Genomic DNA, 18,394 nt, shown 5'->3' with positions numbered 1-18,394 from the left:
TCCTTTTTACTAAAGTGAATTAAGCAGTTACTGCTTCATGGATCTGGGCGCAAACCCAGATCCACATATAAACTAATGTAGCTTGCTTTGTAAGGTTGTTTTGTACACCACTTTGATTTAAGCAGTCTTTAAATGTGTAAAACAGATAAATAGCCATTTAGGAACTAACCATGAATTATTGGAGTTAACAAGCAATTAATTGACAGTAATTTGGAGTTATGTGTGGAACTTCCCTACACCTTCTTTAATAACGTGCACCTAAATTTCATAATTTTGTGCAACTCAAAAGAGGACGTGGCTATGGGAGGAACTTGGGCGGGGCAGTCCCAGAAATTTGGCGTAATGTTATAGAATACCTGCATTTGCGCACCAAGCTGCCATCGGTTGGGTAAAGCATTTATACCAGCCCAAAGGCAGGTGCAAAATATGTGATAAGGCAGAATTCTATACAGAATGCTCATTCCCCCCCCCCCCCCCCCCCATTTACTAACCCATGCAGCAATGCAGACACAGCCCATTCAAATTGAGCGGGCTGTGTCGTCATTACCATACCACCAGGGCTAGCATGCTTAGTAAACAAGGGGGTCAGAGTCCCCTTTACAGAATACAGCGTAGTATGGATCATCCTGGTGCCTAACTTTGGACACTATTTATTGAATCTAGCCCTTAATGCAGAAATTATCATGCCCTGTTAGTACATTCCCAAGGTAACAGTTCAGCCAGCACTTGGACGTAATTTATTTGTATATATGACACATAGGCGAGTAAATGACCATTTTCTGGCGATGTGGTTTTCTGTAAATATGTATCAATAATCAATGGCTGTACCTTATAGGAAGACATTCACATAGGCATAATTTGAGTGGAACAAGGGCAGGGTGCATATTTGTACACATAGGTGGTAAAATACAACAATCTTTAATGTAGGTGCAAGAAATGAACACCACCTCTATGGCTGATGTAATTGATGATAGCGTCTGGTAGCGCTATGCAAATGCTAATAATAATAATAATCATGCCTAAAATATAGGTGGATTTTTGACCTGTTATGCTAGTATAAAGAAAAATAGGTGCCTACTTTACTTTATAAAATAGGCTCAAATTAGGCATGCGGTTTAGGACTAAATTTAATAAATGTCACCACAAAAAATTGCACTTAGTGCTATTCTATAAATGGCACTTAAAGTTAGGCTAAAATATTTACTCTTTTCTAAATCATTAATCCAGCAATATGTATTTTCCAAAACATTCTACCATGGAGTATGATTTGACTAGGAGGAAAAAAGCCTCAGATCCCTACCTCCGCTTCTTCAAAATGGCTATCAAGACTTCAAGCGGTGACCTCGCGAGACTTATGAAAACATTTTGTGAGGCCGCCATTTGAAGTCTTGGCAGCCATTTGAAGAAGTGGTGGCAGCGATGATGTCAGCAGCAGTGGGCAGGAAAGACTGTGGTTTTTTCCTGCCCTGATGAGGCCACTAGACAACTAGGCCGTGTTTTGGTACGTTCAGGGAGGGCACCGTGGCTTGACTCAGGGGAGGGGATGTGGGTGGATGGATGGAGTCATGTAGGTGGAGGGAGGAAGGGTGGGGCCTGTAAAAAGGTGGTGTTGGTGCCCCTCTTCTGCCCAGTTAAATCTCTTTGAATATCAGGTGATTAGTAAATAGGACCTTCAGTTTACAGCAATATTACTCACCTTTCTTTGCAAGACTGCTGTTGGGTTCATATTTCTCAATCAGTTGCTGTACTTGTTCCTGTTTCAGAGGTGGATAGAGGATTTCATTTAATCGAGGGTCTCGCTGCTTAGAATTTATAAACTCCATCATCTGGTCAACACTGAGGTAAGGCTTGCTCTTTGCACCACTACAATGAATTGTAAGATAGAAGTCCATTAAAACAATTTAGACTTATTTATTACTTTATGTATTTAAAATCTTTTATACACCTTCTTAGTGGGACACAGCCATACACAGTGGGTTACAAAATAAAACCAATTCAAAAATACAACAACCAGACAAAAGAATTATATCCTACCCAACTGCAAAGAGAGGGAGTATCGTTCTCCAGTAAACACAGTTGTAGTCAAACCTCAGTCCCTAGCTGACTATCAAGTCTAGATAAAATTTGACCATCTTTCAGTAGTGTAAAAATGTAATTCTTGCCAAATATCTAAAGGCAGCCTATTCCAGACTGCAGGAGCAATTATGGAGAAAGTGTGGGCACACAACCTCACTTGATTAAGCACACACCCGGTAAGAATCTCAAGAAGTTGATTTTGACTGAAGCACCAGTCACTAGGAGGTATAAACTATCTCAGAACTCCAGTCAGTCAGGTCCTTGAGATCTCATGGCCTGAAATGTTACTATCATTATTTTAAACTGAGCATAAGCTACAAGAGGCAACTAGAATAGCCGTCCAATGGCTGCTGCTTAATATAACCTGAGCCACAACGTTCTGCACCTTCTGGACACTCCTCAAAATCTTACAAGTTAGACCCACGTACATAATACTTATGGAGATATCAGAAAAGTGTAAAGCTGCTTCACCAACCAACATTTAAAATAAATGCTCTATGGCAGGTTATCTATGGTTCCTTTATCATTCAACCTGACAAATTTCCTGAGCTCAGATGTAAATGGAATCATCCTAGCATCAATTTGAGGCCTATGTTGAGTTGACTTGCCAGACTAATGTCCTCTAACATAATATATTTCCGTCTTTTGAGTATTTTCTGAAATTTTATATTTCATATTATAACATCAAGGATAATTATACTTTGATAAAGGTAGCAGAAGTTTCTAATATAAATTTTAAAAAAGGAATCCATCAGATTAAATATTTTACATAAAATCCACTGCTACAATCCACAAATAGGAGGACCCAAAATACCACATGCTAGAGAAAAATGGTTTAAACAAAACAGTTCAATAGGAAATATAAGTAGTCTTAACCAAACAAAACTGTACCTGCTTTAAGTGACATTGGAGTCTCAGATAAGGACACCTCTACCTTCAAGAAAGAATTCTAACCGAGATGGTTCACAGAATTTGAATGTATGATTCTCATGAAAAATAATAACTTACAAGGATATCTTAATGTAAATTTTGATCCCATATCCAAAATCTGCCGATGATACATTTCCATTGGAAACTTCTTCCTCCTGTTCTGTGTCCATCCCCAAAACATCTGGAAATATTATTCTACCTCCAAGAAAATTACATTCGCCAGATCGGAACCCCCCACCCCCCAACCCAACAACAACATAAAAGAAACATTGCAGCTTTATCTAGGAGAAGAAAAGAATCCAATAAAGTAGGTCTAGATATAACCAATTCAGTTGAACTTTCAAAAATTTTAGTTAAGTCCAAACTGTTTGCAAAAATACATCTTCAGGCAGGCAATCTGCTTCCGCTGGAGCTTGAGCCTTAGAATATAATAATTTGTTTGCAATGGAGGCAAACTGAGGGCCCCTTTTACCAACTGGTGGTAAAAGAAGTTCTGCGATGGCACTGGTGCACGGGTTTGCCAAGACCCCCACTTTACTATCACCCGGTAAAAGAAATTTCTGGCTGGGACAGGAAATGGCTGTGTGTTAAGTTAAACACTTGCCGTGCGGCCATTTTATGAAAGATCTTCAAAACTGATGCAATTGTCCTGCTCAACAAGCAAAGTTTCAGGCAGTTGAGTGCAAATCGTCATTGATCCAATATATAATTCTTAAAGTGGCATAATCACAGTTCAATAATACTTTCAAATAGTGTCCTTTTTCTTAAAAATGTAAATTAGAGTGCACATTGCAGATCGCAGCAGAAAGACATCAAGAGCTCTAGGCAAGTATTTGCACTCCCTTGCGCAGCCATTATACAGTACACTCAAAACAAAGCAAGCAAACCTATGAGTTGATGTTTCCATATTGTCGTTCTTTATTGTTGGTCCATCTGTAACAAATCTAATAAAGCTGGTTCACTTGGATAGGAGTGGCGCCTTAAAAGGTGTAGAAAAGATTTTTTAAATTTTTTTTTTACTTATTGGACAGCTTTTTATTTAATTTGAAAGCTTCCCATATATAAATATAAATATCATGAAAAAACAATTGAATGTCACTAAAATAGCTTAAAAGTTGTTATAGCTGGTAGAAACAACAATCATATCTACTATAATAAAACTCACCCTCAACATTCTGAAGACAACATTCTGAAGTCACTCAGTCACTCACTGAAGGGTTCATGGATTCATGGTGGTGAAGCCAGAACACTGACCATGTCTCTCTGCCCCACCCTCGCATGACGGACCAATCAGAAAAAACACCCTCAACATTCTGAAACACAAAGGACCATCACAACACCGTTCCCAGGCAACACTAGGCAACGTAAGACGGACCAATCAGAGGAAACTACTCGACAATAAGGGAGGAGCATTCCCCAGCAGAATGGCTCATTATCTGTGCAGCACGGAGAGCACAGAACCACCGCTGGAACGAGAGAAGAATATTCCTGCTGTGGGTATGTGCAAAAATAGACCAGGGGAGAGGGGGGGAGGGAAATTTTTAAATGCCTAATGCCAGTACTGAAGAGTGCCAGAGGGCCTATAGCACAGACTATATTCGGGATCGCTTGACATGGAGTCAGAGGAGCCGAAAAACAACGTGACTGTCACCATCTGGGACAAGGACAAGCTGCGGCCCAGCTGGAAGGATTACCCGCGACCCAGCCAGCAGCAAACAGCGACCAAGGAAGGGGGAGGAGTAGGGAAACACGCGGAGCGTGTTTCCCTACTCCTTCCCTGCCTAGGAATCGCTGGAGACTGGCTGCCAAACTAACGAAACAACCGCACACCGACGCACCATCTCCATCATTAGAAAGGCATCCACTCTTTCTTCAACAGAAATGCAAACTAATAATACAAAACAAACAAAGAATACATGGTTTCTCAGGCGGCTGCAGGTAACTCCCCACCCCCTTCCTCTTCCCCTTTTGCCGAAGCGGCCAAGGACGTGCCCAACCATCCCCAGCCTCAGGCAAGCTGTCTCCCACCTCAGGGATTCCCTGAGCACCCGGAAAAAGACGGCGCTGATTCCTGCAGCGCATAAATGTTCCAGCATTCCCCTGCAGCCGGCCTGAAATGGACCAAACATACCGGATCACCCCCCGACGGCCTGAGACCGTGCTCTTCTCCCGCCAACTTAAAACAACCATCCCCGTCCTCAGGCAAGCCGTCACCCACCTCCAGGATGCCCAGAACCCCAGCCCAATGGAAAAAGATGGCGCTGCTTCCAACAGCACATTTCTCTTCCAGCATTCCCCTACAGCAGCCCTGAAACGGCCAAAAAATACCGACAGACAAAGAACGTGCTCCTCAACCTTCCGCCCATCTAAAACAACACTGCTGCCTCAGCACAACACAAAAAAAAAAACCATGGAAAAAAAACCCACTCAACAAAGGCTGACACCCCCTACAACCACATTTACATTTCACCAACAGAAAGACCCCCCCTCCACAAACCTCCTTGACAGACAAAACCACACACACACAATACAACAGAAACACACCCTCAAAGCCACATACCAATCCAACCCACTTTGCCAGCACAACAAAGCACATCCCCCAACCCCCAAGCAAAAAACAAAACAAAACAAAAAAAGACACACATCAACAACCTGCACACACACCGCACCCTCACACACACACACACACACACACACACACACACACACACACAAAATAACTCTGTGACACATACACACAAAAAAAAACACATGCTAGCGCCCGTTTCATTGGTTTCGGAAACGGGCCTTTTTTACTAGTACTCTATATTTTGTGCTCATTTTTGTACACTAAAATCTAAATAAATAAATACACTGTATACAAAGCAGATGGCCAAATGGATATCCTTCTAAATGGGTTTATCTTAACTGTTGTAATCTGCCTTGGGAAGCCTGGTGTTATAAAGATAGAATATATTGAAATTAAATTGAAGTAAAATTAAACTCTCCTTTTATTGGGGTATATGGAATCACATCTTCATCTGCTTTGTAGAAGTTTACCTTTCAGATACACTGTTTTGAACATGTTTCAGGCACAAGTGGTTTTATATGCCAAATAAAAATAAATATTTTGTTTCATGCAAATCTCTTTTGTTTAAACATAACTAAACGGGCTATAAGCCGCTAATGCAGTACATTGGTGTTCTTATATTTTATTCTTCTGATGTCTTATATTGTGCCAAAACTGAAACCTCTTATCTCTATCTGGTCAATAATAAAGGAGCTCATTGTGAACCACTATCCACCCTAAAAGGTTGTTTTGTGGCTGTTCATGAGGAATTGTGATATTGAATAAATAAGTGTATGCAAATGTTTGTGTCTCTAGTCATGCATCCAAAGTTTATATAATCCTTTCAAGAAATCCAGTTAATCGTTTAACATATTAGTGGAACATAACCACAGAGGCATGGTGTAGTTACATTTTCAATATGGTAATACTAGGGCCCAGCTAAGGAACAGGTTATTTTGAGTTAGTCTTCACTGGATCAAACTTGCTTTCCTTGTGCCACCATCATCCAGCTGGATAGGCAGTGTCTTAAAAGGTGGAGGATAAAGGATTTTTATTTTTATTTTTTTATATTTATATCACACATTATCCCAAGCAAAGTTGGCTTACATTTTAAAATACAGCGAGACAGAAAAATAGAATCAGTTATATCATGGGAGCAGATAGATGGATATATCTGAAACACTTAACATAGTTGAGATTAGCATATATACCCAACTGGGCATTTAAAAGTTTATCCTTTAATGGCAATGTAGACAAAACAAGAAGAACAAAGTTCTCATAAAGTAGTTGATATAACAAAACAGCGCTTTGAGGGCTCCTTTTACTAAGTAGCGGTAAGCCCAATGTGGGCTTACCGCTCGCTATACAGGAAATACCACTGGGCTACTGCAGCAGCCTGGCAGTACTTCCCACCCCTAGCACGCCGTCAGAGTGTACCCAGCGATAATCGGGCAGTGCCACGCATTGCCCAATTACTTCCAGGTTAACATGGGAGCCCTTACCGCCACCTCAATGGGTAGCGGTAAGGGCTCCCACCCCCCCCCCGAAATGGCCACATGGCAAGTGCTTTATTTGCCACATGGCCATTTGCTGCAGGAAGGCGAGACTTCCCTTTTACCAGCTGTGGTAAAAAGGGGGCATCGGTGCACGTGTAAAACACGCGCCAATGCCAGTGCTGACCCCTTTTGCCTCAGCTTGGTAAAAGAGGTCCTGAATGCACTTCTACTGAAGTCTTCACTGTTTAATGTTTTTGCCACTTTATTCTTTAACATATGATACATATCTAATATCTAAATTTTTTAAAAAAAGGTATTACTTGTGACTATTTTACTTTTACTTATTTTTTTTTCTGCGTGTTTTGTCAGACAATTATGGATGTAAGCCCCACCCCTGATATCACCCCTGCCCCTGCCCCCTTTAGCCTCATCAAACAGTCGGGCCACCGACAGCCTATGACTGTTTATGCGCACGCCAGTGCTTCATAATCTTAGCACACAAATGGTGCTTATCTTTAGGAGCTACAATTATAGAATTTGGGGGACTGTGCACAGTCCTATGCAAGATATGCACACTCTTGGCAACATTCATTCCACAAAAGCAACAACAAAAAAAACCCCACGAAAAATTACTGACTGCCCTTCCTTAAATACTAATGTCCTTAAGATCAAAACATTAAACACTTGCAAGGTTTCTGACTGATAAAATGGTATTTTATTTTGACCTTTCAACTTTTCTATCCTCTGTTGACTGTTGGACCTTGGGCATATCTCCAAGCCATGAGTCTCTCAACTTGCTAAGAGCTGTGAGCCAAGGGCACTAGGATCATGTAAATTACTTTACAGTGCAGCACGCTGAGGGGAGTAGATACGTAACACTATCATAATAAAGAAGTCGTGTCTTCTACAATTGTTCTTTTGCTCCAACTGAAGTATTTTACATTTTTTACTAGGCCACACTATTCAATTATTATATTACTCCACATGACTTTATGTTTTTTTGAGTGAAACACATATTGCTAGATTTAAAAAAATCTGAATTATTATAAATTTGTGTCCTACGCATAAAAATATTTGTAATTGTTAGTAATACATTATGTTCTTGTCATGTGGCGGGAGACATTCTTCCTGGATGAATCTGTGGTTTGTTTTCCTATTCAGCTGCATTATTTTCTAGAGAATCTAGCAGTGACCCCCTTGGGAACATCTCTCTGATGTAGGGCATTAAAATGCTTAGGGTAAGAATGTTTCCTTGTTTTCTTTTTACAGTTTTCCTTGTTGAGCCTTCCCTGAAAGGCCTTAATTACCTTGAATCGCCATTTTGGTGATCTATTTGCCTGGTGATGATTGTTTTAGATTCAAAAGAGTTATGTTTGTTTACTTCTGATACTGTGAGCTTGCATGGTATTTTTTTCTGTATTCAAGTTAATCTTAATGTAAAGAGTAAATACAATAAACAGAAAATTTTAAAAAACACTGTGCTCATTAGCATAAATGGATAATTATGGAAGAAAAAGGCATCTAATTGACATCATTAAACTTAGATTATGTGTATTATTTGTCCCAGTAATAAGGTATCAGAGTGATGTGGCATTTGAATTCACTCTCCATCAACAGAGGTACACAAAATCAATAAAATACATAAATGATTCCCTTACAGTTCGGAAAAAATGTGCTCAATCTCAGGTCGTGGACATAGCGCGTTTAGGAATGTTCTGTATACTTCTGGCACGAAGCCCTCTTGAGGGATTGATTCACTCTGTCAAATGAAGAGCATGGAAAAAAGAGAACAGAATTCATTTATTTCTTTGCATGTTACCTTGCAAAAATGGAAAGATCATTGGACAAAATTATGCGCATCATTTGCTCTTCACAGTTTTCAGAATAGTTGACTTTCTGAGGGATAATAAATTGTACTGAATATTAAAGCACTGGAGGAAACAAATTTATACCAACAAATGGTGTCGCCTATCATTTCAATGATGATGCATTTACAAAAGCTAAACGTGTGGGGGATGGTCAATGGCTGGTGGTAAGGTCTCAGGCCCAAAATGGACATGAGCCAATTTTTATTTTGCCAAATGTCTATTTTCGGCTAAAACAAGGCCCTTTTTGCAGGTGCACTTAAAAATGGACCTGCGCGCGTCCAATACACATGTCTACACCAACGCAGGCCACTTTTCATAAAAGAACCCCTAAATTTCTTTTAGTATGACTCCTAAATTAATATGTACATTCAGCACCACTCTTCAGTTAGTGGCTCTGAATATATGGAAAGTGAGATCACTATCTGTTTAGTTTACGCCTGGAATTAGGCAGGTCTAAATTAAACATAGACGTTTTCTAGATAGCGGCTGAATATGACCACTATCTGGATATATGCCCCCCTATGCTGTTTAGAACACTGGCTTCCAACATCTGTATGCATTAAGTTCAAAATCCTCATGCTGGTCTATAAATCAAGATCTCCTCCTGCACCCTCCTACCTCAACCACCTCTTCATTCCCTACACCCCCTCCACTGTTTCCATTCCACAGACAATAACCTCCTCTCACTTCCCCCACCATCACTTATAGGTCTATCAATTACCTGTGACTCTGCTTTCAGTTACCTCCCCCTCTATATTAGAAACCAGTCCTCTCTTTCTACTTTCAAACAAGCCCAGAAAACCCATCTCTTTTCTACTGCCTTCCCCACTTCCTCTTAGCTCTTCCCCTGCTTTCTAACTTTGCTCCCTTTCTTATCTTGCTGCTTTACCACTGTATTTATTTTTTATTGTGAACCAGTTACAACCAGATTCTATATAGTGCACTTGGATTTAGGCGCTGAAATTGGCACAGATTCTATAACATTGTGTAATTGACTTAACAAGCTAATGAGTGCTGATAACAGCACTGAACAAGAAATAATGAGCACTAATTGGCATTGATTAGAATTTAGATGCACAACTCGCTAAGCATATCCTGTGACGATGTGTGCCGAACTTCTAATGTGCGGAGGTAAAAAAGGGGCATGGTTATAGGCGGGGAAATGGGCGTTTCATGGGCATTCCAAAATTTAGGTACCTAGTTATAGAATATGGCCCAGTGCATTTAAATCTACGCTCTGAGATTTACACCAGGTTTTTGTTGGCATAAATGGATGCACAGATATTGGCACTGAAATATCAACTAAGCATACTGTATAATTGGAGCCTAAATGTAGGTGCTGATTATAGAATACACTTAGCAATGATTTCAGCACTGATTTTTTTAAGCATCATATATAGAATCTCCTCCTTTATGCCTATGTGCAGGCTTAACAATATATTAGTCATATTTTTGGCCCAATGATGATATTAGCTTCTGGTATAACTTTATTTGAACAATAGATAGATAGATAGATAGATGTACAACAATTTAATGAGAAAATGGGTACCAGTTGGCCACTTAATTGATGTTAATTAGGCTTAATTGAAGTTGCATGTGGATCTCCCATGTGCTATTCTATAACTTGGTGCGTAACTTTCCCCAAGCACAACCCAAAAGGGAACATGGATATGGGAGGGGCATGGGTGTGTCATGGTCATTTCTAAACGTTAAGCACCACGTTATAGAATAGTGCCAATCTGCTCCTAACTTTCAGCACCAGACTTACACCTATCTTTATCAGGCGTAAGTCTGGCAGCCAAAGTTAGGCATGACCTGTGCGCTATGCCAGTATTTTATACAGGTTAGGCACCCTTTATAGAATAGGAGCTTTTGGTGCTTTATATAGAATTCCCCCCATGGTGTATGATGGTGAGCAAGTGCAAACTGATGCATGTGGGAAAAAGGAACCTGAATTATGGCTATGTCATGCAAGGTTCCATGTTAGGAGTCACTGACCAAGAAAGGGATCTAGGTGTCGTCGTTGATGATACGTTGAAACCTTCTGCTCAGTGTGCTGCTGCTGCAGCTAAGAAAGCAAATAGAATGTTAGGTATTATTAGGAAAGGAATGGAAAACAAAAATGAGGACATTATAATGCCTTTGTATCACTCCATGGTGCGACCGCACTTTGAATATTGTGTTCAATTCTGGTCACCACATCTCAAAAAAGATATAGTGGAATTAGAAAAGGTGCAGAGAAGGGCGACAAAAATGATAAAGGGGATGGGACGACTTCCTTATGAGGAAAGGCTAAAGCGGTTAGGGCTCTTCAGCTTGGAGAAAAGGAGGCTGAGGGGAGATATGATAGAGGTCTATAAAATAATGAGTGGAGTTGAATGGCTAGACGTGAAGCGTCTGTTTACGCTTTCCAAAAATACTAGGACTAGGGGGCATGTGATGAAGCTACAATGTAGTAAATTTAAAACGAATCGGAGAAAATGTTTCTTCACTCAACGTGTAATAAAACTCTGGAATTCGTTGCCAGAGAATGTGGTAAAGGCGGTTAGCTTAGCAGAGGTTTAAAAAGGAAAAGTCCATAGACCATTATTAAATTAGACTTGGGGCAAATCCACCATTTTTGGGATAAGCAGTATAAAATGTTTTGCACTTTTTTTTAGATCTTGTCAGGTATTTGCGACCTGGATTGGCCTCTGTTGAAAACAGGATGCTGGGTTTGATGGACCTTTGACCTGTCCCAGTATGGCAATACTTATGTATTTATGTAAGGGAAATTTCCATCTTATCTGTTTTGTGAACTTTATTTGGAGTCCCATAGGGCTCCCTTTATTTAATGTTAGGACAACAACAGACAATGATTTCATCTTTGTGAATGCCTTCTCTGTAATTGGACAGCATGATAACAAAGATGAAGATGCAAGTGATGAATTAGCACTACTACTAATGCAGATGATAACGACAATGATGATGGTAAAGTATTCTTTGCTATAAGGAAGTCAAGTGTTTCAAATAGAGATTCCTTTGATCAATACCCTAGTTAAAAGGCATCAGTAATATTGCGGCCTGGCTTGATTTGAAGGAACCTTTTTTATCAGACTGAACAATCCACTTCCGGATAGTGTAATTGAACACCTTCCTTTTTAGCTGTGGTGGAATAAAGACTCACAAGCGCACTCACATGAGTGATAACCATTTTCAAAATTTAGTTTTAATAAAAGTGAAGTAGGTTAAATTGTAGAGCAATTAAGCTGTTAGGATAAAAATGTTAACAGAATGTATTACATTCGTATCTTTTTTACTAGTAAATTTTTTAATATGTTCTTCATTGTACTTTTACTTAAGTATTAAAATATACATTTATTTTTACTTAAGTACTTTGACCTAGTACTTTGAACAACACTAGCCAAATGTATAAAGGATAGATGCACATGGTCACATGCTATACTCTAGCCTGGGGAGTGTCACAGGTCTAGATGGGTGAGACCTTGGATAGCAACGGAGTTCTCAACAGGGAGGTCAGGAGGGTCCCGACCGATGGCAGACAAATCACTCCTTTTTATGAGGGGGTATCGTGGGTGGATCTGAAGAGAGACCTTGGGGGCAGGCCTGGCAGAACCAGAACCTGTGATGGCTCTGAAAAGAGCCCTTGGGGGCATGTCCATCAGAACCGGAACCTGTGATGGCTCTAGAAATCAGAACCGAGAGGCTGGGCTGGAGACAGAACTCTGAGTTAGAGACTGGAACACTGAGGCTGAGCTGGAGACAGGAACACTGGGCTGGGCTATAGACAGGAATGTTGGGCTAGGCTGGAGGCAGGAATGCTAGGCTGGGCTGGAGACAGGAGCATAGAGGCTGAGGTGGAGGCAGGAACACTGGGCTGGGCTGGGCTGAGGACAGGAATGCTAGACTGGGCTGGCGGCAGGAACACTAGCCTAGGATGGAGATTATACGGAAGCTGAGCTGGAGGCAGGAACACAGTAACACAGACATAGCTAGCAGTTGCGAAGACAAGGGCAGAAAGGATCTGGTGCTGTAAATACCCCTTGCTGGGTCATGTCATCAGGAAGTGCTGGCGTCCACCGGAGGCTGCTGACCCTTTAAATAGAATACTTGGGCACACGAGTGCACCTAAGGCAGCTTGCTGCTACCGGTGTTGTGATGCAGTGGGCAGTGCTGGTCTAGAAGCGTCAGAACTGCCAGGTGTGGCCATGTAGTGGCTCACTGTGATAAGAGGAGGTTGAAGATCTAGAAGATGCTGCAAGGTATGTCAGGGAATGGGAACACAGCCATGACCAAGACAGGGAGGTTGTGCTCACTAGACCAGTAGTTCTCAAACCTGTCCTGACTCCTGGAGGACTACCAGCCAGTCAGATTTTCAGGACATCCCTAAAGAATATGCATTCAAAATAACAAAATCATTAATATTCCAAATCACGTATAAATAACAATCTTTATTAATAAACTGCTATCTAACTGAGATACACAATAAACACACCAAATGAATTGGTAATGTTCAAGAGGAAAGAAGTGATTATCCAGCTTATTTTCGAAGTGATGGGCACCCATATTTTGACCCAAATTGGGAGATGGGCGTCCGTTTCCCATGGGCGCCCAAATCGCTATAATCGAAACCCGATTTTTTGTGTCCTCAACTGCAGTCCGTCACGGACACGAACAAAGATCACAGGGGCGTGTCAGAGGTGTGGTGAAGGCAGGACTGGGGCATGGTTATCAGCCGAGGAGAGATGGGCGTCTTTAGCTGATAATCGAAACAAGAAGGGCGTTTTTGATGAGAATTTGGTCCACTTTATTTGGACCCTTTTTTTCAGGTCCAAGTCCCAAAAAAGTGCCCCAACTGACCAGATGATCACCGGAGGGAATCGGGGATCACCTCCCCTGACTCCTCCAGTGGTCCCTAACCACCTCCCACCAAAGAAACCCACTTTACAAACTTTTTTCCCCAGCCCTTATGCCAGCCTCAAATGTCGTACCCACCTCCATGACAGCAGATTGTGTTCTATCCTCTAACAGTCTTTCCCTGGTTCTGATGCGGGTCTCGGGTGAGCGTGACACCTTTTCTGTTAAGGGCACTGCAGAGTCACATCAGCAATGCATTGTGGTGGGTGTAGGGTATTGGGCTCCGTGATTCCACTAGCTTGTGTTACATGCTCACGATGTTGGTAGTTGGTAGGCTCTACTCCCATGGTGCTTTTCCCTCTGCTTACTGGGTCAAAGTGTGCCCTGTTTTGTTTCCGGTAGTCCATGAGGTAGTGGCCATTTGTGTAAGCCAGTTTTAGATCCCTTTCATGTGTTAGCCACGTTACAGCACTTAGTTCTTACCTTGAATGTTGCTGAAAGAGGGCATTGTACACCAATCTGCCAGCTCGGACCTACTGCTAATCTCAGTAGCAGCGAGACTCGTTGCCAGTGGGGCACAACCTCTGATCTGCAGTTAACTGTGAGTAAACGTGCTTATTCAAATAAAGGACGTTTTCAGCGAGATTAGTCTTCAGATATGAACTGCTGTGCCAAGGTTATACAGCAGCAACAAGTCCTGTCCCTGGAGCACTTTTAGTGGGTACTGCAGTGCACTTCAGGCAGGCAGACCCAGGCCCATCCCCTCCCCACCCGTAACACTTGTGGTGGTAAATGAGAGGCCTCTAAAACCCACTGTACCTACATGTAGTTGCCCCCTTCACCCCTAAGAGCTACGGTAGTGTTGTACATTTGTCTTGGATTAGGACGTTTCTGAGCTGGGCGTTTTTAGTTTCCATTATCGCTAAAAAAAAAAAGCCCATCTCAGAAAGGACCAAATCCATGGCATTTAGTCCGTCCAAACCGTATTTTCGAAATGAAAGATGGACGCCCATCTTTTTCAAAAATACGGTCTGTCCCGCCTCTTCACATACCCATTTTCGGACATAGACACCCATGGAGATGGGCGTTTGCGTTCGATTATGCCCCTCCACGTCACCTCACAGATGAACACACTGTCTCAACCTCAGTTATCAGCATAGCTTGTACATAGGTGTTTCACCGAGACAATTACACTGAAGATTTTTTAGAGCACTAACTGAAGGACAAGAACTGTGGTTTATTCGTATACTATCTTACTCTTAGTTCATTACATGTATTAGTACTGATTTTACTGCATCAATATAATTTGATCATTTGGTATATTTATTGTATATCTTAGCTAGATAGTCGGCAGTTTCATTTTAGGTGAGTTTTATTAATAAAGCATATTATTTATACAGCATTTGGAATATTGATGATTTTGGGTTTTTTTTTTAGAGTAGATATTGTGAAATCATTTTAGTAAAGAATGTGTATGAGACAGATTTGCCTGCCTTTCACCTCCATTATAAGGTCATCTGTTTCATGCATACTCATTAGGGGTATCCTGAAAACCTAACTGTCCGGTGGTCCCACAGGACAGGTTTGAAAACCACTATTCTAGACTATAGGTAGGAGGAGGAGGAGGACAAATTTTCCAAAATGGCAGTGATGCTGATGCAAAGATCTTTGATATGCAAGTGGGAAAATCCACTGCTTTTTCTAGGATTATGCAGCCTAAAATTTGGTTTATTCTTTTGGGATCTTGCCAGGTATTTTTAATCTGGGCTTGAAGGACTTTTGGTCTATCACAGTATGGCGAGGCTTATATTCTTATGTTCTTATAACTGCCATGATGCCAGAAAGACAACTACAAAACAAATAAGCAAACCAGAGTCCATACTCCGCACAAAACCAACAAGAAAAAACAAGAGTGGAGGTGATGAGTGTGGCTGGAGGTCTTTAATTAAAATTCCTTAATATAACTCAACATGGCCATGTTTCAGTGATAGGGCTTGTGTCAGGAGTCTGATCTCTTCAGCTTTGGCAGGAGAATTGTTTGACATTTTGTCCACATCTGTAGTGACAGATGTTTATTTGCAATAACTGTAGTTCTCAATTGGTATTACATTTAGTCTTGAAAGGTTGGTGACCCAATCAATATAAGGTTTTTATGTTCTAAAACCTAGATTCTTTCTGTGAGACAATCAGACTCCTGACTAGAGAGCTGCACGGGAACGGGGTTTGCGGGAATCCCGCGGAACCCGCGGGATTCCCACAAGGATGGAAGCAGTTCTGTGGGGTTCCCGTGGGGACGGAAGCAGTTCTGCGGAGTTCCCATGGAAATGTAAGCTACACCTGCACCAGACTTTCATCTACCAAGTACCAAGTTCTTTGACTGCTGTCTCCTCCTCCTCCTCTTCCTACTAGCTTTAACAGCACAAATGTGGAAAATTTTCCATTAAGAAGATGGTAGAGACACAAATGATGATGGAATTCAAAAAGGCATGGGATGACCACAGAGGATCTCTAAATAGAAAATGGAAGTTATAAAAAACCTAACATTAAATGGCTGCATGTGTGTGGATGTGTGAAGTAATGCTTAGATGGCGACTCTGGCTGTGATTAACTAGGGCCAATACCGGGCAGCTTTGTATGGTCTGCGTCTAACATATGGAAGTCTGGTTTAGGATGGGCTGGAAAAGGCTTAGACAGCAACTTCAGTGGCTGGAACATAAGGACAGTTCTGGACAGATTTTTACGATCTGTGTCCCACAAATGAGAAGACGCATAGACTGGAGTGGGCTTCACCGACAACTCCAGCAGTTGGAACATAAGGATAGGGCCAGATAGGCTTCTATGGTCTATGTTCCAGAAACACAAAAGAAAGACCATAATCAAGTATATAATATCACACTCGTTGATTTAATCATGAATTGATAATGAGTGTGACTATTGGGCAGACTGGATGGACCATCCAGGTCTTTATTTGCTGTCACTTACTATGTTACAATTAATCCTCTTTGCTCCCAGGCTGATGAGCAGACCTCAGCTCTGACACAGGCATGAGCATCAGATGTCACCTGACCTACTGGCGCGTGCATGTGGTGACCTCTCAGCATACAGTGCCAGTAAATCAGAGACAAATCTTACATGTGCACACCAGAGTGTTCCAAGTTTCAGCTTCCATTCCTTACTTGCCTACAGTGCTGTGGCCCAAATCCAGAGAGAGACTGAGGGAGCTGACTGGAATTTTCTTTTATGTACCATTAAATTCTTACAGTGATGGGTGGGGATGGGTTAAATTCTTGCGGGGACGGGTTGGGATGGGTTACATTTTTGCGGGGATGGATGGGGATGGGTAAGATTCCAATGGGGACGGGTGGGGACGAGTAAGATTCCAGCAGGGACGGGCGGGGATGGGTAAGATTTCTGTCCCCGTGCAACTCTCTACTCCTGACGCAGGTCCTGTCACCAAAACACGGCCATGTCGAGTTATAATGAGGAATTGTCATTAAAGATCTCCAGCCACTCTCGTCACCTCCACTCTTGTTTTTTCTTCTAGAAAGCAATGACACCATAATAAATATTCTCATTTCAAACTCAGATTTGATTAACTGATAGTGACTGTGGTGTGAAATTTTCTATGATTGGAATTTGGAAAGTAGAGTTTAATGTGTGCTCAGAGTTTTGCCACGTGCGCTCCATTAAAGAACTAGGTATGCATGCATAAGCACACGGTTTAGAGGGAACACTGCTGGAAACCGAATTTAGGCAAATCTACCTCATGTATATCAGCTACCTATGCTTGCAGGAGAGGGTTGAGAAGCAATTTTAGGGTAAGGTCTGAATTATTTCATAGTCATAAGATTTCCATTTTTCCCAATGTTTCTGTTAAAAAACAAAGGATTAGGAAATTAGTTCTTTTACTTTGACCTAGAGGTATTGCTATGGTTATGGTTTCTTTTCAAAATTGGCTAGGAAATGCATGATTAAGTAAAAAAGGAAATACTATGCATTTTAGGAACCAATTCAACTGAAGCAGTTTATTCAATCAAGCACATCTCCCAAAGGGAGTTCAGAAGGGGACTCACCCTGAGTATATTCAGCTGGATAGAGTATAAAATACTAATAAGAAGGCATACAAGCATAAGCTGAATGATTGGAACAGAACACCTTGCAAAAAGAAAAGTATGAATGAATAAATAAATAAATAAGCAAACATTCTTCTCTAGGGATAACATAAAACTAGAGAGAAAAAGAAAAAGCTAATTTGAGAAAATGGTGCATAAATGTTAGGCACATCAATCCTAGGTTATGCCCACTCACTCCTGCTCCTTGTGGCTGCAGAAAATGGCTGCCATGACCTCTTACAATGGCCGTCCCTGTACTGCCCTTGACCTGCCCATTATTTTTTTTCTGCTTATGAAGGTGTGGCATGAACTCCTTTCTCCATTAGAAATGGTTTTGTTGCCATGCCTATGATGTTTTTTTTAAATCAAATCACTGTCCTAATGGCATGGAGTGGGAGTAGTCTCCCTCCGCACCCACCCCAGCTGATTCTAGAATCCAAAATGGAAGCAATGGCTCCTAGTGATAGTCTCGTAGTACTACTGCTAGGGGTCTTTGCCCTTATATGG

General features: G+C 41.4%; 1 protein-coding gene across 5 annotated transcripts in view; it reads right to left on the bottom strand.

Moving 5' to 3' along the window:
* Positions 1-18,394, bottom strand: part of PLCB1 (phospholipase C beta 1) — a 1,287,346-nt gene that overhangs the window by 463,294 nt on the left and 805,658 nt on the right. For all 5 annotated transcript variants that reach the window (XR_003941444.1, XM_030196316.1, XM_030196317.1 and 2 more), the window contains 2 exons: positions 8,709-8,809; positions 1,697-1,863 (listed from right to left, as the gene is read on the bottom strand). Coding sequence is in view for 4 of the 5 variants with exons in the window: in XM_030196316.1 (XP_030052176.1) it covers positions 1,697-1,863; positions 8,709-8,809 (268 nt within the window). In the remaining variant the exon portion in view is untranslated. The remainder of the gene's footprint in view (positions 1-1,696; positions 1,864-8,708; positions 8,810-18,394) is intronic.

The sequence above is a fragment of the Microcaecilia unicolor genome, chromosome 3, assembly GCF_901765095.1.
Source record: "Microcaecilia unicolor chromosome 3, aMicUni1.1, whole genome shotgun sequence".
NCBI classification, from domain to species: domain Eukaryota; kingdom Metazoa; phylum Chordata; class Amphibia; order Gymnophiona; family Siphonopidae; genus Microcaecilia; species Microcaecilia unicolor.
This window is presented reverse-complemented; position numbering and strand designations above follow the sequence as displayed.